Raw genomic sequence first — 20,545 nt, forward strand, 5'->3', positions numbered from 1 at the left:
ATAACCATGCGCAACTTCTGAAGACTTCTGTAAAGTATCTTTAATGACTTGGTTCATGCCATTTTAAAAACAGTCATTTTCAAGAAGAAAATCAATGTATCTGTTGTATTGACTCTGCTTTTCTCATTCCTGTTCCCATCTTTGCTAATGGTTTGGCATCTGCAGTATGTACAGTCTGATGCCTGGGAAGATAAGATTGAAAATTCTTTCCAAGTTTCCAACTTGCTAATTATAGTGCACAACTCTTGTCAACTTCCCCCACCATTCCCTACCTCAGTGTAATAAAAAATAATAAAATCAAGAAGTCTTCCTGTGAAAACTCCACAAAATGTCAAAGAGACCATCACAGTGTTTCTCTAATCTCTATGTATGGCCTCTCTAACCTTAAAAAATGGATATGCAGTCATGCAAATGATGGAAGAAACTCACTGGAAGAGGAGCTATCATGATCTAGAGAGCTGTAGAAACATTGGGAGTCTTTATTAGACAGCAGTCCTTGGTCTTTCCTGAGAAAATATCTTCATTTTATTGTAGTAAGATTTCTGCAGGTAGGTATGAAGGAGAAAAAATTGTTGTTCTTCTTTCTCATGAGCCAAGCTGTATTTACTCACCTTTCTTAAATGAAGTGTCTCTGCAACTGATCTTGGTAAAATGCCATTTAACCAGAAATCTTTTCTTCATCAAATGCTTTAAAGGCATTCTAAATATTTGGATTGGGTCTATGTTTGACAAGGCCACACCCCCAGTCCTTTTAAAGGAAGATGCCATGTAATACCACCTAGCTAAGTGGATTCTCAAAACACATCCCCATCTCTTTAAAACAGACAAGAAAATGGGCATGACAAAATCCACATTATACAATATGCTGTATATACAAATTGAAAGACTGCATCTTATTTTTTTCCCCTGTTATTAAATGTAACATGATTCAGTAAAACATGGAAGCAAAGCACCAATAACCATCTTTTCCCAAGTCCTTGAAGAATGCCTCGGCATGTCCTACAGGTCTTCAGATCTCTAGAGTTTCTTCATTTGCCCCACAAGTGTCTACAACACAGATTAAACAACTTGTCACTGGGAAAGCACGGACTTTGGAGTTCGCTATCCACTTGTCTGTTTCAGTGTTATATTCGAGAATGTGCCCTAAGCGACCAACACCCTGAAAACCAGCCAGGACATAGACTACAGATCCCACCGCAGCACACTTCACTGTTACACCTTTCCATGGCATTGGAGACACCATCTTCCATTCATTCATCTTGATATCGTAATATTCTACATTATCAAGGCCACCTACAAAGCAATGAGATAGATAACTGCTTATTATGTTGTACTGTGTGGACTGCACTAGAGCATGCAAACTTAAGTCTTTATTTTCAAGGTTTCAAAAACCCTACAATTAAAAAAGCAAATCTGAAAATACACCCCAGTTTCTAAACTAGTAGTTTACCTTTGTATAAATACAAAATGAGAGAAAAGTAAAAAGAAGATAGTAAGATGTATTCTAATAAATTCACACTAGATGCTTTCTAGAGATTCCAACATGTTACTTCATGGACAGGAGAACTTTTGATGCTGAATTTCTGATGGATTTGGGGCTAGTGACTAAAACTCAGGAATTACCTGAAAATTCCCTACAGCAAGGGCATTTCATTCTAGAGGGCTCATGGGTACCTTTACCAAAACTGGCCATTTACTGATAGAGGAGGTCTCTCTTCATGATGATACTAAAATCACTGAAGTGTAAAAGCCTAAGTCCCTTTGAAAAGGGCCAAAGGAACCAAAAGTTATTAGAGAAGAGTAGATTTTGTGACTAAGATTTGCTTCTTCAGGAAATATGTCAGTAATTACATTTGACAATAGCTACAAACATCCTGCTGTCCCTATTTAACTCAGTTTTCACCTCCAGTCCTGAATTATTAGATCTGAGTGATTAAGAAATCTCTCTATCATGTTAATAAATGTTTTTCACCCCAGACATAACTCTTCCTCATTTTATTGCAGTAAGAACAATTCTTAACACTTCTGAGAGGAGCATTCAGTGAATACACTTCCATTTTGCAAGATGGCAGATTATGAATTGATAAAATGTTTGTGCAATAATGTATTATTTTTGCATCAGGGATCAATCACGATGGAATAGTTTCAATAGCCAATTAAAAATCAAGCTATATTCTAAAATAACATTAATCTGAAGTCAAGTATTCCACTTACCATAAACAGTGATTAAAAAACCTCATAGATGAGAATTTTCCATTTTGAAAAGCATTTCAGAAACCCTGTGCAATTAAAATTCAATTCTTCTTGTAAAGTATTATTCTTCTAGTTTTAAAGACAAGGAGACAGGCAGATCATAATTGACCTGTCCATGACAGTAAATCATATTTCAAAGCTAGAGCAGTCAAAAGAGGTCTCACATTTTCACCATTTTACAATATCAGAGTAGCTTTAAGTCTTTAGACTCAAGTTCCTAAAATAGTGGCTACACATTTACCTGTCTCTCAAAAGAATGCTAAAATCTCTCAAAACACATTAATAACTAAAAGAAGAAATATCTCTTTTCTCAGATGCCTGATTTAGCCATATTAACTGCTTCAGAGATGGGCTACAGTAGGGGTGCATATCTGAACTTGACAGTACTGCCATTAATACAAGAATTTGAAAAATAAGATACAGATAAGTGGGGAGGTGAAAGGAAGAAGTCAACACCAATGTGACAACAACAGGACATATTTGATGGTGCTGCTCGAGGCTTTTCAGTTGAGCAGAGTAGAATGAATTCCTTCCAAAAGGGAAAAAAGCCCCATGAAACCTTGTGTGACCAGCTAGAGAATAAATAGAATTAAAGTACCTAAACTATTTTGTCCACCCACAGCAAATATTTTGTCCTTTACAAACACCAGCCCATGATTCTTCCTGGCTTCAATCATTGGACACAGTTCAGTCCACCTGGGGAAAATAAGCCAAACAGAAAAGGACAAATCACCATCTAATTTGTAAAAAGTAACTACAAAATATGTAAATAAAACCTATCATTAGGAAAATGAAATAGTGAAGAAAGCTGCTTAAGAAAAAACATCTTTCAAGTAGAACTGCAAATAACTGATTGCTTACTGCTAACTCAGGAAAAATTCCTGACCAGAGTTTTTCCTGTAGTCACTTGTACTTCAGTCATTTACAGAGCTAGCAAAGACACAAGTGACTAAAAACAACCTGAGTGAAAACAACACTTACGTTTCTGTGGCTGGGTCATAAACTTCACAGGAATTCAGGACTCTTCCGGAAACATTGTTTCCCAGGCTCCCTCCGCATACATAAATGAGCCCATTCGCCTCCACCATTCCATGGCTGCATCGCTGAGTCAGCATGCTGGGCTTTGTGTGCCAGCTCTCTGTTCTCGTGTCATAGCATTCAAATAAATACAGTGCAGAATTGCCTTAAAAAGAATAGAAACCCACCAAAGTGGCATTAATCTTTATGGTTGTCTTTCAAGAGAAGAGTCTAACAGCAATTATCAAATTGATGCTTTGTTTGTTAGTGGAAAAGGGAAAGCTGCTTTCCCACCTCCAAAAGTAGAACTAACCAGATTTAAACTTGGGATTATTCAGAAAGCACATACTTGTAATTATTTTGACCCTTTTGTTCCAAAATATGCAAGGAAGTTTATGAAACTGCTATTTGTGTTTAAAAACAACAAGAAAAAAAATAAGGAATTTTTTTTCTTGGAGGGGAATAAATCCTAAACAGAGATGTATATAAATTACCCATCCCATTGTCATCAGCTCATGCTACTCTTACTACTTTGAAATATAGTGAACTTCAGATGTGAGGATGAAACCAGCTTTGTAAACTTACTACAGGTTCATGAGTCCTTTACCTCTAAGCAATGTGACTTGCCCAATACCCAGAATACTTGTTGCCTTAGGAATTTGATAGCTTCTGTCAAACAGACTCCTGAATTATTAGCAATCACAAAGCAGCTACCTCTCCCCCATTTACTTTCTTCCTGAGGACTGGCAGATACTTATTTTCTGGTCTGTGTACTCTTCCCTCAAAAGCCCAGAAAACTATTACTGAAATCAAAAGTGATTTTTCTAATGAATACAGATGGGGGCTCAAAACTCGTGCTCAGGTAAGTGACCAAATCATAGCCAAGGCAGAGAAGGTTGAATACAACTTTATCAGAAAAGAACCAGATGCTTCTTCCCTTTGTTTCAAAAGAGATATTCACCTAGAACAGTTAAAGGTGCCTTTTCTTGTGCCTGTTTTACCTTGGCTCTCTACTTCTAAAAATTAAGCATGTCACACCAGCAGCACTTACTACCAGCTGAGGATTTGAACCTTCAAAACAATGCTGTTTCCAGACCCAAAATTATTCCTATAGACTCCTATAAAGTGTGCATTTGTTCACACCCTATCATTCTCAGTATCACCAAAAACTGTATAGAGTGGGATATTTTTTTCTTTGATGTAAGTAGACATTTTCTTTGATGCAAATAGACATTCTTATTGCTTTTAAGTTGTAGAAATTCCCATCCATGGAAAATTCAGCAGACCTTTTTTTTTTTTTTTTTTTAAACATATAGAAGCTTCCATTCTCAGTATAACATTAAGTATTCCTCCTGCACCAAAACAAGAGTGGAAGAATCTGGTATGTTCAGCTTCCAAACTCTGCTAGTTATTGCAAATAAAACAGGACTCCCATCAATCCAAGAAGGGGAAATGAGCCGTGTTTTCTGTAATGGACTGGCACAGTAATCCAACCTCTTCAATTGATGGAAAAAACATACAATTTTTAGATTTCTTTAGAGCTAAACACACTGCAGCATTTTTTCAGATTAATGCTTTCAACATAATTGCCTGCTTCAAATTAGAAAATACTAGATTCAGAAGAGACAGACCTTTCCAAACTTTTAGTGTGCACTGAGTTCTGAAGAAAAAGTACAGGCAAAATAAACTCCATTATTAATGTTTAGCTTTTACTATTCTGTCTTGAATAATATTTATGGAAAGCAAAGTGAAACTGTGCAGTAATGTGAGGGTGTATTTCTACAAAAACTGCTAAATTAAAATTTCAAGTATAGCTGTATTAACTATTTACCATGAATTAGAAAATGTACTGTACAATCAAAAGTTTGTATTGTTATTCCCCATGAACTGAAACATGGGAAACTGCGAAGATTTATAAGATGTTGTAGTGTTCCAAGTTTCCTAATGTAGCCTTAGTTAAAGCCTATTTCAAGTAATGGGAAAGGTGCTATTTCACATTCACCACACGAGGTGGCAGCTGGGAACTGCTTATTCTGCTGCTACACTAGACCTCTTAAAATATTTTACAGGTCAGATAACAGCCTAAATGTTACAACTTCCCATTAAGTGACTTATCAATATTAAGCACAGATCATAACCATTTTTCCCTCTGTCCACCTCCCTCTGCAGCAAGGCAGACCTCAAAAGGATCTTCCTTCTATGATTTTTTTTCCATTTATTTTTATTCCCCAGAACACAGCTTTTTTCACATAGTTATTTTTATGGCTATAGCATGCTTACATTCCAACTTTTGGGTTGTTGATGATGTATCAGGTTTAGACAAAATAAAATGTTCTTGGTAACACCACAGCATAAGTCACTTTCCAGGGTTTTTTTTCGAGAGAAAAAAATCTCAACTGCCTTTTATTTTTTTCTTTACTATGTTGAATAATAACATCTAAAGGATGTATCATTTCTCCATTTGTGGAAGCAAACCAATAGAATAACAAAATAACAGAAGATAACTTCTGTCATTTGACAGAAAAATTGGACAAATTCCTTTACAGGACCAAGTACAATTTCACCACCAAAAGCAGTAGCTGTAAAAGATTTCTTTTCCACCTTTCCCCCCCCCCTTTAAAAGACCTCATTATATATATACCCAATATATGCTGTATAAAAGGAAGGCTGTTGTCTAAATGCAGCTATTCTGGTCACACATTCCAGAAAATGTTAAACTACACTGAATTCTGTGGATTTATAGAAGAAAGGTAAGAGTGGGACTCCCAAAATATATTTCATTGAATCACACCATCATAGAATGGTTTGGGTTGGAAGGGACCTTAAAGATCATCTTTTAACTTTTTAAGAGCTGCAGTGTACTTTTCACTCCAGTTAATGTAAACATTATTCATTTCAATCAGTGAAACCATTTTCAAAACACAACAGAAATAGGTTGTTGGACTGGGCAAAGTGGGATAAAATCCTAAATATGGGAAAATAAACTCATTAGTCTAACATGGCAACGTGCAGTTTCTTGTCAACAAAATCATGCAAAAACCAGAAAAATTTCCAGCTATCTTTCTTTGTGCTTTTTTGTTTGTTTTAAAGATTTTTAGTGTCTTACCCACTTCTGAACCACCAGATGTATAAATTTTGCCCTCAGCAGCACAGGCTGCAAGGCTATCTCGAGGTGTTGGAGGTCCTAGCTTGGAATACCAGCTATCCTTCACCACATTGTAGCAGTCCATTCGCTTTATAGGGAAGAGCTGGGAACCACCCAAAATATAAACTACGTTGTCCCAGAAGACACAAGCTGCATCCCTGCGCTTTTCAAAGGGACATCGGATGTCTGTCCAGCTGTAATCCTGCATTACAAAGAACAAGTAATGTCTAATAGATTATAACACTTACCTGCACAGTGAGTGTTTTTCAAACAGAGCTTTTCATAGAGATTTAGATATGGTCAGTTTTAAGTTCCTTTTCAAAACAAACATGAACACTGTTTATTGAAGAATACTCCTCAGGCGTACTCTTGAAAAATTCTCTTAGACACAGACATAGTTAGCTGCAATGAACCATGACATTATGAATTTCTATTTCCTCATTCCCTGTGTGCACCCAGTACAGCTTCCCTGAAAAACAGTTTTGGTGTTTTTTTCCAACAGAATTGACCTCCTGCTGCTATCATGTTAGAAACAATGCATGTAATCAATAAAGTAGGATTGCATTTTCTTTTATAGCAATGGAAAAAGACATCTTACATATAGTAACAGATTCTTTCTAAAAAATAATAAAATACAGAATGCACCAAACGAAGACAATGGAAAAAGAAGATAATATCCAAATTGACAAGCAACTCAGTAAAAAAGCTCTGATACATACTTTATTACCATGACAGCTAGAAGCTTATTTACAGAATTTACAAAACACAAATGTTCTATAGCTATCCACAGTTGATAGCATGAGAAATAGAGTAATGCTCCATCACAAATACTGCAGTCATGTTGCCTAGAAACTGATTTTGCATAGATTGGCAAAATCAACAAGTATCAAATATGAGCAGTAATGCCCAAAGCCTTAAAAACACCAAACTCAACAACTGATGGCAGACCAGGATAGCATACAGCACAAGAAACACTTCTTGAGTAATAGCATCTCACATATTCCATGAGCATAGTTTGCATCCTATACTGAACAGGAAAGTATGGGACCTTAACTGTTATCTGTGCCACCTCAAGAAGGTCTACCTCAACCTGCTGAATGACCTTCACTGTAATGGTTCACACAAGACGTTACATCATTACATTTTCTTAGCAAGGACATACTTCAAACACCTTGGTCAATGAGGAAGAACAGCGACTCCTACATGGGGGTTCAAAGAAAGAGAGGCAGAGCATGTTATAGTCCAGAACATCTTACAATCTTTTCTTGTAGCATCCCCCATATCAAGAAGAGCTGTCAGCTGCATGTGGCCCTTTATGGTGAGAAACAGGTCCTGGGGCATCCTAGAAAGGAAAGCCATACTACAGCATGGCAAAATAAATAGCTGCATAAATCTTAAGAAAATGTCTCAGTGCATTGTGTAAGATCAACATACTTTCTAGCTCAAACTTCTGGCAATTTTACAAAATATCCTGTTGTGTTCCTTTACTGTTATAAAGGGCTGTGACCTGACCCACTTTTATGGCTTCTGTTCATGTATCCATTTAATTCATACCTTTATCAAATGAAAAGCCATAACTTGAGTATACTCAGCAGTATCCTCCTCTTTCAGCAGGAGGCAATTTAGGTCATCCTCTTGCAATGCTCTTCGGTGTTAGTCTGTACCACACAGAATTGATTTCAATTTTTGAATTTAACACTTCTGGGAATTATGCAGAAATGCTGCTTTACACCACAGTCAAGATCCACACAGCCCTGGGCAGTTCAAGTCTCAATTCTGGGGGACTGAGTAGGGAAAGATGGACCAAGATAAATACATGGTGACTCTTTCCCTGCTGATCGCTGTTTTCATCAAATTGCAATGCAGGACACCAGAGGCAAAAGCTATACCTTTTTCTCTTTCATCAATTTATTGAATTTATTAAAACTACATGAACTCCTGAGAGCCTCAAGACCCTGTGACAAGAATGGCACACACAATTATGGGCCCTGGGAAAGAGTACCTTTTTTCATTTAAGACTTTTTCGCATTTTCAGTTGATCCCTCTTCCAAGTTTGTCATAAAAACCAGCGGACATGCCCACTGTGGATAACCTCCCCACTAATAGCTTATTGACTACAGCTCTATCTCCTCATGAAAGGTATGCTGGTTCCCTTAATCATCAAGAAACAGCATTGCCAGGCATCTGTTACTTTTTATTTGCCATTGTTGAATTTTGCACTGCTGAGAATTTAAAACTTCCAACCATTTCTGGCCACTGGAGATATCAATTTCAAAGGAATAACCATATTGGTGACAAAAATCTCAATCATGTATAAATTATGTATTGAGAATTCATAAAACAAAAGAACAAGTATTTTATTCCCAACCTAGGGAAAAAAAAGATTTTTTTTTTTTAAATATTCTGTGGAAAATTCAACAAGAAAATGCTCCCCACAACTGTTAATAGAACATCTAAGATTTCTAGTAGTATTCTGAAATCACGTATGTCTACTCAGATTAGTGCCAGACTGCTCCACAAGTGTTATGCCCGTCTGCATCTGTCCTGTTGCATCATTTTGCTCTCTTGATGAAGTACATGCATCAATAGAAATACCAGTTACAATGCAACAAAGATAGCAAATATAGTCTTAAAGTAATACTGCTAACATTCTCAACAAACAATATACACAGTATCTAATCCAGTCTTACTTAAAGAACCCTTTTGACAACAAGGAAATGAATATCAGCATTAGAGACTAATTTTGTGTGCAAAGGCATCAGTGAACATTAAATTTTTGCACTAATTTTATCATATAAGAACTACGGAAACTCATACTGCAACCAAGAAAATATTTTCAGGAAAAACATAACCTTTGTTTTGAACTGTTTCTTTATGTGACATGTCAGAATTTAATTAAATTACTGATTTTAATTAAAATCAGAAGTGAGGGACTAGGTCACTATTCAATCAGTCCAACAGACAAAAAGCAAAATTTCAATTCTCTCCCAAGATCCTAACCTTGCAAAAGTACATACATGAGCTTAATTCTCTGTTCTGTGACCCTCCCATCATCTTTTGACGAGATCAATTAAAGTGAGTTAAATGGTAATTCAGCAGGGGTTCTGGATGCTTGGTTTGTTGCATTTAATAAGCTATTGTCACAGTTTAAAATCAAATACTCAAGCAAAACATCCACAAAAGGACCTTTAAATAGCTTAGAGTTGGAAATTAAGTAAAAGCTGTTCAACAAGACATATGACAGGCTAGCTAAGAGTACCCAAGAATGCATATAAGCACGAGGAAAACATTGAAGGAACACATGCTTGTTAGAATAAAGATCTCCAATTACCCACTTTTAAAATTTTCCTTCTGTGCCCCATTCTTCCCCCACTCCTTACTCCACATGCAAGGCCGTAAGTCTTGATCAAGAGGCAATTCTGCAAAGTTTCTTCCAAATACAGTTATTTTTTGGTGTTATGCCCGGACAAGTAGTCTATGAAAGGTAAAGCTCTTTTATCCTATGCTTTATGTAGACTTTCACAGATACTACATATTGTCTACAAAACAGATTTCTTTGCCAAAACCATACAGCTGTTTGAAAAGTTATGAATGCCCTGATCAGAGGCTTCCCAAACTCAGACCTTGGAAAGGACAGTTATCTGCTCTGTACCCCTCACCTCCTCATCCCCAGTTGAAGTGCTGCTTATCTTGGCTATGTGTATAAAGGAAAAAGGCAGTCGTTAGTTAAGAATTTTGAATTCCCAATAGGAATACATATTAAGTGTCTCTCTAAGTCAGCAAAGCTGGTAGGTTTGGGGTTTTTCCCCCCCAGACTTGAGTGGTACTCAGAGAAGGTGGCTTGAATTTTATCTTACAAAAGAAAATGTGAAAGAAAAGTTCAAAACATATCCCAAAGGCTCATTCATTCAGAATTAGATTTGACAGAGCTCACATTGACTATAAAGTTCACACAGCACACAAAACTGTTTGAAATTTTAGCAAGCATTTAATATGCTGAGTTAGAACCAGAATTTCTTCAACAAAATATTACATGCATGGGATCTCATAACATAAGAGAGCCCTGATTTTTACGTAGCAAATTTGTTCTGTATTACTGTATGTGCTTGTCGGGTAAAACAGGGTATGGGTAATCCTTCTGCATGCAGTTGATGCTTCTAAACCATTTAGTCTGCATAGCTGAAATATACACCATTCCTGTGGCTTGATTTTATTCAAGAAACATGGGAATAAATTTCAGGCAGAATCTGCTTGCCCCACACTGACCATCTCTAAGTTTTTTGTTGTAGAAACTCACTCTTTTCCACTTATGTAATACTTGGCTCCCCATTCTTTTCCTCATATACTCTTACGAACAAACAAAGCTGTGAACCATTGGGATTTAGAAGTGGTTGCATATTTATAATAAATGCACTAAAAAAACCCCTCTAAAACCTGGGTTCTACACTAACATCTAGCCAGTAACTTAACATGGGCTAAAAAAAACCTGCTTTGAGTTAATCTCTAAACACCTAAACGCATGCACATGCATACAGACTTTCATATATTCCTAACCAACTGCTTGATGTCTTAGTGACCTTTTGTTTATTTGCAGCTGTGGAATGCACATACCAATCAATTCTCAACTCAGACAGATTGATCAGCACTCTGTATCTAATATCGCTAAGAAACAAACACAATCATTCTATTCAAAATGAAGTATTACATCTAGGTACACAGACTTGAAAATACTTAGTTAACCATATTCTTCCAATTGCATACCCAGGAGGGAGGGAATACTTCCTTCCTAATACCATTTTGTAGATCATGATGTCTTAGTATCATCAGCAAAGAAAACAGGTAAGATTACAAACAGTGAATCTTAATGCATTCTGAGGTAACGATTACCTTGGGATTAAAATATCTGCAGGACTGGGGCTGAGAGCCTCCAAACAAAGCAATGCGATAATCATGTTTTTTTCTTCTTGGCCGGGTACCTTCCACTAACTCTTCTCGGTCTTCTGGGGAAAGGAGGTGGTATCGCATCCCACCTGCAAGGAAGACAACAACTGTTGCAGATCCAGTGCTCATACATGGATAGGGATGTTTCAGAGGCAGGGATGGGGAAGAGATGGAAGGGAGGGAAAAGAGGAAAACCAAGTTTCTACGTTACACCTATACAGCTTTGATTCAAAATGGAAGAATGCACAGCAGCATGTGAGGGTGGGAGCATACATCCAGATTACACCCTATTTCAAACTGGCTGCTCCATGTGAAAACAGGACAGATACAGACTCATGTTATGTACCAATGGATCGATCAGCTCATTTATCCAATATTAACAAGCAATTAAGATTGTTGCATTGAAACAGTAAAAAGGAAGCAAACCTACAAGAAAACATTCCAAAGAGTGCAAAAATATCAGTGACACTACAAACCACTAAAGCCAGACAAAAATCCTTATTTCCTATACAGTGCACCCAACTCCGTGCCACACAGGAAGTATGACTGTGATGTCAAATGTCAGCAAATACTTACCAACATATAGGTTAATTTGAATCCTGCTCATTAAGTCTGAAGGAAAACAGTTCTGTACTAATTTTTAGATCTACACTACATTGAAGCCAACTAGTTAACTGCTACTGAAATTGCTTTTCTTTCTTACATGATAGAATTTTACAAACGATGTCTAAAAACAAAAAGGAAGCTTGTTTCCTATTTCATCTGCACCCTGAGAATGCAAATGTAGGAGCAATCATTGTAGGATCAATGGTCAGTATACATTAGAGAAAAAAAAGAGTAAAACATACACCTAACATTCTAATTTGCTTAGGGAAGCTTTAAAATATTCAAAATTTTGACATATTTCTTTTATTAATGCACATACGAACATGAACGATATTGAAGTTACGAGCCTGTCGCAAGGTCAGACTAACTTTCAATTACTCTAATGAGTCATTGACAAAATCTCCATTCCGTAACTTCTCAGGGAGTTCATGTCACTTGCTAGGAGAAAACAAATGAAAGTCACACTGTTACATAAGCTATATTTTATTTACATAATAATCTGCTAATCCAACTTCAACTAAACAGCATCCTAGAGGGAACACAGATGGATTTAATGTGAAAATGTCAGAGCATTTTAAAGCAAACAATTTTCAAAAATTCCAAAGCATTTTTTTAATTATACAGAACATCATAAAGATTTCAGCTAGAGGTCAACTTACTGATCACCATTTTAAGGCATTCTGGGTTATCCTGAATAAGTGGTTCAGCCTGAACTGTTTTACTTAAGAAGTTCTTTGATATTAGAGGAAATCGGACTTTAGCAAGAATATCAACCATGTACGGCTGGCGATTTGGCTCATCATACTTCAGCCATCTGACTGCTGCATCATAAACCTTAAACAAGAGACAAGGAGAGAAAGGAATAAGGTACATCACCACACAGCAAGACAAGTAACAGAACCATAATGCCATAAATTGATTCTAATGCCTGCTGGAGGTTAATCTATACTAACATTTTAGTATGTGGGGAGCCCGTTGCCATCTTTCAAAAAAAAAAACCCCAGAATCCCCCCCTGCAAGAAAAGTCAACCAAGCCCTGAAAAAGACAATGCTCAGACAAGAAGTAAAACAAATGAACAACCACTGAATAAATCTCATCTACAAACTTCAAAAGCCCCACACTTCTGCTATTTAACTTTTTCCCCTCCAAATGGAAAGCATGAATCTGCAATTCACATTTATGTGGGTAACTCCCTTACCAGGTTAAATCTAACACTCTCCAAGTTCTGTGCCATAACATCAGCAATGCTTTCACAGAAATGAAATAACTTCTACTTGATATAGTCTCCTAAGGTGATAAACTGGTTCTCCTGCCAAATCATCATGTTGGGTATCCAAATACATTGCTATTGTTGTGTCTTAGGGGACCATTTATATCAAAGTTTTTATCTGCAAACTACTGTCAATTTACAGTCTCCTCTTTTTTCCCTCCTCACAGGAAAAGATAAGGGGTTTTCTTAGGGGTGAGGGAAGGCAGAACAGGGAAGATAATCAAGAAATCTGCTCTATTTATAATTGTCTGCTGGGTCAGGAAGAAATGAAAAAAAAAAATACAGGATTACATATGTACTCTGATACTGCCATGCAGCTCTCAGACCCAGCAAGCTTATCTAGTAGCACTGGCTCTGAAGTGGCAGGACAACCTCGTTGTAAGCAATAGCACAACCAGTGCCTACACCTGTAGCTGAACTGGTCACAATGACTGGTAGTGAGTGACTGAGATACGACACAGAAAGACACTTCATGGAAGTGGAACTACTAGACCACTCCAGCTGCAATCCTGCAAAATTACCAGAGCAAAGAAAACAATGATTAAAGGCTCAATTTCATCAGCTAAGGAAATTCAACAGAATGACTTGAACAGGAGCATTGTATAGGACAGACAGGACTTAAAGCTACCTTTTCTTTTTGCTAAATGTAACTACGCTCCACACCAAAACAAAAGTTAAGAGTATAATGTCAACTTTCATGAGGTACTCCTGAGAAATAAGATTCCTGAAGAACAACTGTCAAACTTTTGTAGTTTCATACTGCACATTACCAGTTTCCTAAAGGAATTTTAATGATGCCACGCCAAATACATAACACTTCTACCACTGCTGCCAGGTTAAAGCATGCCATCCTACCTTACCAACAGAACTTCAGGAATGTAAATCTTAAAATGTCACTCTGGCCAGACAACACTTCCAGCTCTGAGAATGTGACCCTGTGATGTGAACTCTTCCCACCACTCAGCAAGACATTACTCATTTATACCTGCAACAACCCAACTACCATATTCAATCACCTGTTTTTATCCCCCACTCTTACTAATTCTTATTTTCATAAGTTACATCACCATATGGTAAGACAAATAACTAAATCTTAATGCTTCAAATCAATTGTTCTGCCTGTTGGAGGTCAGTGTCAATGGAAACTACACAGTCAGAAAAACATCAGTTTCCAAGAGGATATTACATACCATCTCAGCTACAACATCCCTCTGTTGCACTTCAAAGGTATGAACGATGCCATACCCAAACAAACTTAAATTACCTAATTTAATTAATTTAGTTCTGCACCAGAACAGCAGAGCTACAAAAGTAAGACTTCAGTTTGTTTTCAACAGCTTTGACTAAGAACCTACAAGTACCACTCAACTGCTACAATCAGCCTACAACCACCTGTCTGGGCTGCAGTGCAGACACCTATATGCTTCCTGTTTTCCTGCAGTAGGAAGAACAAGCTGGCAAACAATCATTCAGGGTTGTGCTATAAGCTGAATCAAGCATTCCAAATGGGACGGCTGCGGATGTAATTTCTACCACAGGTTATAAATTTTAATTGAGTGGAACTCCAGGCTCCTTTCAGCCACCTAAACTTTTTTTATGTCCAGTCCCTAAATAAGGGTCTTCCATCAATCCACCACTGCCAATGCATCGAGCTTTCAGCGTTTTACTCATCTTACTTCCAAGTCCCTCAATTCCCCAGGCTTGTGTATGCATATGTTTCCATCAGAAAACAGCTCTCTGGAATGGGCTAGGCCATACTCAGGTAGAAATGTGCATCCATTAAGGTGCAGTTTGCTCACCACTTTGAAGTGGTCCACTTTCACCAAAAGCACATAAATCCCAATCTAGAAGCAACCACTATAAAACAAACACTTTAGCTCATGTACTATCAAATCAGAAGCCCTATAGCTATCTTGCCAAAGGAAACTGTGCTGCTTACTCCCTCTGTGAGTTCTTTCTTCCTACTTTGCTGAAATAACACAAATACAAACCACACTTGAAATGTGAGTATTTATTAATATTTAGTTTTGACCAAGTTAGGATGCACTTTTTTTCCACAATTTAGCAAGCACTATGTGCATCATATCCTCTAGGAACATCAGAAGTGAGATACTTGAATGCTTGAAGCCAGTTCTTGATTAAAAGAAGATAGTAAAGTTCAATGCTTTTAGCTGCTACAAAACAGGGATCTCACCTGATCTTCTGCCCTCACTGTCAATGTATCTTGGTTCAGGAGATGTGTCACACGCTTAACATCAAGCTGAAGAAACTCATCTGTCTTGTAAACCTCAGTGAAATGCTGATGGATGAAGTCATCTGCAGTGGCTTTCAGTTCTGGGCAGTCCAGGCATTCTGCTAGCACACTTATGCCTATGAAGGAAAATAAAGAAAAAAATCCTTCTAAACTTGAACTAAAATTACCTTTAATATATTAAAATAGAATACAATTACTGTAATTTCAGTGATAGTTGCAACCCCAGTTTAATATTTATTACAATGCTTTTTCTTTCCCCCCATTAAAACACATGCTATCATAACTCATCTGCAATTCAAGGCAAAGATAGGGACGAACTGCTGATCCCTATTCCTACTGAACTAACTGGAGAGCCAGACCTGCAACACTTGCTGTATTAACTATCTCTCCAGCACTATTTCCTCACTGTTTCTTTCCCAATTACAAAGCAGACAACAGTACTTTAACCAAGTCTGAGCCACGCCACAATAACCACATCTAACCAGAACAGCTTGAGAAACTGGATCCACATTTTACAACCCCTCCTGACCTGCTCATGCAGCATCAGTCACCAACCAAGCCCAGTTTCCTTCAAGAGTCATGGTGAACTGGGACTTTTCTATACATGTAGCATAGTCAGCTGCAGACCAACACAAAGTCAAGTTGATGTTGCTGGAAGGACAGAAGGTTGCCATAAAGGTATAAAAAGAAACAGCAGCTTAGCAGCACCATTGCCAACTTTGCCATTAAAAACCATGTAAGCACAGAGCTTTTCAGCAGCAACCTCTCACCATGCCACAGAGGAAATGGCAAGTGGGGTAGGAACAACTCACTAACATATGGGTTGCAATTAGCTGGAGCTGCTCAGAGTAGTAAAACGCAAACTAGAAAGATAAAATCCACATGTACGACCTCTTGACAAAATTTCAAGATTCAAATTAAGCCATGGTTTCTTTCAAATACTTTTTTTTAAAATGAACTGTGTACTTGCCTATGAGCCTGCACAAAACATGTTTCAATTTAAAAACAATACCTTAAGGAAAAATTGTTTTAATCTTTATCTCTCTTTTCACAATAAATTAGAAACAAAGTATGCAAGTGTTAGAGACCATAATTAATTTTCCACCTAACAAAAGCCACAGGGCAGAAATACGCCTCAAAGCAAGCCTAAGTGGCATTTTCCTTAGTAGGTAATGCCTTTCTTCCAGCAGTTATTTCAGAGCCTCAGCTGTACTGCACTGAAGTATCAGTTGAGTCACTGTAATTCAGATACTCTGCAAAACATTTCTGTTGCTACTATAAACATCTGTAATATGATTGAGATGTTCCTAGGAGAATTACCCAACATACTAAAAAAAGTTTCTCTTAAATTTCTGATTATATGAAGTGCACCAAATCTTAAGCATAAAGAAATATTTTGTTCTACTTGTTGTTTACCTTTTCTGTAACACTGAGTTCACATTAGAGCTACAGAACATGCTATCAAACCTGCCCAGATGACATTCATCGTTTTCAGTCAAAATGAAAAGTAAGTAAAACCAAAAGTAGCCTAAACTTATTCTGTTTATACTTGTAAAAGAAATGCTAGTTTTGTAAAAGTTACAAGTATGTCAAATTCTGTCTGCAAGTCCAGAAACAACTGAAAGCTCCACCTTACTAAACACATGCAGTTCTCTAACAAACAAGAAGCCCCAGTGTCCTGCCAAGTTGGATGAGACCTTGTACAGTAAGTAGACCCTGTGGCAAATGGCAACAGTTCAGATTCAGAGAAAAATTATTTTTACATGCCTGGATTTAGCCAAACATTAACTGTCTATCTGTAAATAGACAATACTATCTATTTTTCAGGAACAGCAAGCTAAAAAATAAACAGTAAATTTAAGTCTATTTCTCTTACCAAGACAATTGGAAGCATCAACTTGTTCTTTTAAAAAGTCTACACACATTTTTTTCACGGGTTCAATCTGATACTGGTTTGCTGCGTCTAGTAAAGACTGGACATTATTGCTGTTAACCGAGATTCTGCAAAACAGAAGGTGTAAAATTAGCATCACTGAAATGACCTAAGTTGCTGCAACAAAAAAAGCAACTTACACAGCCTCACGTAAATGGCAAAATTATTTCCCTGCTATTTACCCAAGAATCTTTCACATCCAGTCTAAGGACACATCCTTCATGATCTTTCCAAACTGCTTTTGTTTGCTCTACTTTACCCAGGCAGGGCAAAGAATAACCAGTGCTGGGATCTGAAGAATAAGCCTTTAACACAAGTCCTCTGCAGTCCTACACTATTGCTATGAGTTGTGTGATTAACCACTTTCACCAAAGAAAAAACCAAAACCAAACCCAGAACCTTTTTTAATGACCATTTTCAACACCCAAACAGACATCAGCAAAACCTGTCTGAACTCTGTCAGGACTGGTCTGGCTGATTTGCCCAGAGTGCATAAGCAGAACAACCAGTTTGGCAGTGCTTCAAGAGAAGCTATGGAAACCACAGTCTAGGGCTTGGGTATCAGGGCAGGCAACCCTGGGTGGCTGGGGTGGGCTGTTGACACTGACTGTCTCTTGCCACTGATGGACTACACAAGAAGATTCCTCTCAAAAGAAAGGAGAAAGCCTCCCTAATGAGAGTTAATCCCATTAGATGAAAGGCCTGCTATCCATAGGTCTGATTAAAGCCGATTAAGTACTGTTTATAATCCTAGCCATCTGCAAGAGCTCTGTCTGTGGGGGGTGGAAGAAAAAAAAAAAATCATAAGAACTCCCAAATACAAGGACTACCTGAGATAGGGGGGAAACTGTTCGCAGAAGAGTTATCCAACCTGCCTGCTTTGAGATGAAGGCATAACTCCTGGAAATGGTTCTGTGCCATAGCTACCATGGCCACAAAGAGAGACCCTGCTGACATCAATAAGGACCTGAATTACAGAACCATGGCAAATATCATTTGACTCTAAAATTGAAGTCAAAAGCTTGAAGTGCTTTGAATTGCTTGCCGGAGGCAAATACCCTTCTCCTTAGTCTGTGGGGCTTCCTATTGATTAAATAAAAAGGAAGAGGGAAGAAGGATAGAAGGTGTAGTCACATCAGGTTTTAAACAAAGGAGAGAGTTGAAATGGTAACAAAACTGATGAATCACAAAAGCATTATTTTAAGATTTTATCATTTATAATTGGCAGGCTTACTAGAAAAAGCATGAGCTTTAAATAACAAAACTACCTTGCAGTATAAGCAAACTCCACAAGCTGTTCAATAATGTCAGGCTCTGCATCTTTTAGCTCCACTTCAAAGGACTTTGATTCAATCATATTTGCTGCAAACAGATTAAAAGACAAACTTTTAATCAACAAGCCACTCTAGTTATTGTACATTTCGCAAATAGTAGAAAATAAAACAATTATACAAAGTGGTAACCTGCTAAAAAACTGCTCAGAGTTGATTGCTGTTTTCCTAGGATTGCTAATGGAGGTCAGCAAAGGAGTCAGTGGAACAAACAAGATAACTGGTGTGTGTACATCCTTGTATTACCTAAATTATGATAAAGTGTGTTAAGTAGAAAATGTCCTAGATGTCATTGACTGCAGCCAGAATGCTGTGTTAGCATTACCACTGTCAAAAGCCATTTCCACATTCATGCTAACAACAATGGAGACAGCTCCCCACATCCAGACACAGCACTAGGTTTGCCCACAGATGGTTACCACCATTGACCACTGGAATGAATGGTTATTTTACTTCCACTCAACTTTGATTTTACAGTAATTTTACAATTCATGGGTAAGGAATACAAAAAATACAAAAGGTACCTGATTTCTAAGGAGAGCATAATGAAAGAATTACAGAATCACAGAATTAAGGTAATCACACTAAGGTTGGAAAAGATCTCTAAGACCATCAACTCCAACCACTAAACCATGTCCCTAACCTCTGAAAGCCCAATTTATATGCAAAAGTGCCCGACGGTGGGAAACAATGGGGCAGACAAATTCTGTAATGGGAGAAAAAAATTCCCAATTTTCAGGTTAAGGAAGGGAGATAAACTCTAATACAGTGCATAGGCCCCAGTTATTTAGAGAGCTTACATATCAAGTATCACTTGACTTGCCCAAGAGAGAGTTAAAGGGAAAATGAGGGGAGGGGTGAACAGAGATGAATGAACAAAGGACACAAAATGAGAAATAGTCACCTATACTTATCCCTCAAATTAATCACTTTCATAAGAAAAACAGGTTGACAGAGACAACTATAACAGGATATCACCATGAAAGTTTAAAATCAATCAATTTTCAGAAGACTTACTAGTAAACATCAAGTTAAAAAAATGACTGGCTGAAGCAAGCACAACACGGTGAGCCGGGATCTTTCTTTCTTGAACCATAAGAATGACATCACACAGAGTTTTCTGAATCAGAGGAGGAAAAAAAAAAAAGACAAAAATCAGCATTTTTGAAAACATTTCCACAATATTTCCTTAAAAACAGCTTTTGGAAACTCACTGCTTTTTGTAACACGCACAACTCAAGAGCATTATGTGATAAAAAGATTTTCTGAAAGTCGAAGTTCAGTAGCCTGGAGAACTAGCAAACATCAGTTTACCCATGAATTTGTACAGGATGGTCACGAGTAACATGAACTCTGATTAAAGTATTTCCTGTAGCTTTCATATCAGCCTACAAAAATGTAGGCTCTGCAGCATCTAGCAGGGGCTGCATTTATATTGCACTGCTTTCATCTATCAGTGGCTCTCCTCTACTCTGCTGCTGATTTAAAAAAAAAAATCCACAGGAACCTCCTACCTGAAGACTGCCATCCCATTTCCCAGCTGGAGCCAAAGTGATGAATGAGTTCAAAGCATTCAATGGAGCATTTTAAAGAAAATGTATCAAAAAATACCACTTCCATGGAAGGGTTTGACTGGTCATACCTGATGAGCAACTAGCTTCCAAACAAAATATAATTTATTTCTCATTTGTTTGCTGTTTATAGGTAGGCATACAGTTTCTCCCCTACATGTGAGCTGTCATGCTCTAGAAGGAGAAGGGAAAGCAACAGAACTTATAAAAGTTGTCAGGAGGG

The 20,545-nt window shown here is 37.5% G+C and overlaps 1 protein-coding gene across 1 annotated transcript; it reads right to left on the reverse strand.

Annotated features, from left to right (window-relative positions):
* Window positions 1-22: 22 nt before the first annotated feature.
* KLHL7 (kelch like family member 7) lies at window positions 23-19,904 on the reverse strand. The gene is made up of 10 exons (XM_032109762.1): window positions 19,769-19,904; window positions 18,689-18,782; window positions 17,364-17,488; window positions 15,428-15,603; window positions 12,622-12,796; window positions 11,303-11,445; window positions 6,377-6,617; window positions 3,235-3,436; window positions 2,852-2,949; window positions 23-1,293 (listed from the first exon to the last, which is right to left on the reverse strand). The coding sequence occupies exons 1-10, from the start codon at window positions 19,845-19,847 to the stop codon at window positions 1,010-1,012; spliced, it is 1,617 nt and encodes a 538-aa protein (XP_031965653.1). The 5' UTR covers window positions 19,848-19,904; the 3' UTR covers window positions 23-1,009.
* Between the last annotated feature and the right edge of the window lie 641 nt (window positions 19,905-20,545).

Source organism: Corvus moneduloides, chromosome 1 (genome assembly GCF_009650955.1).
Source record: "Corvus moneduloides isolate bCorMon1 chromosome 1, bCorMon1.pri, whole genome shotgun sequence".
NCBI classification, from domain to species: domain Eukaryota; kingdom Metazoa; phylum Chordata; class Aves; order Passeriformes; family Corvidae; genus Corvus; species Corvus moneduloides.

Coding starts and splice junctions, on each gene's coding strand:
- KLHL7 (XM_032109762.1), bottom strand. CDS start 19,847: ATGGTTCAAGAAAGAAAGATCCCGGCTCACCGTGTTGTGCTTGCTTCA. Junction 15,604..17,363: donor TGATGCTTCCAATTGTCTTG/GTAAGAGAAATA, acceptor TTTCCTTCATAG/GCATAAGTGTGCTAGCAGAA. Junction 3,437..6,376: donor ATCTGGTGGTTCAGAAGTGG/GTAAGACACTAA, acceptor ATTCTTTTTAAG/GCAATTCTGCACTGTATTTA.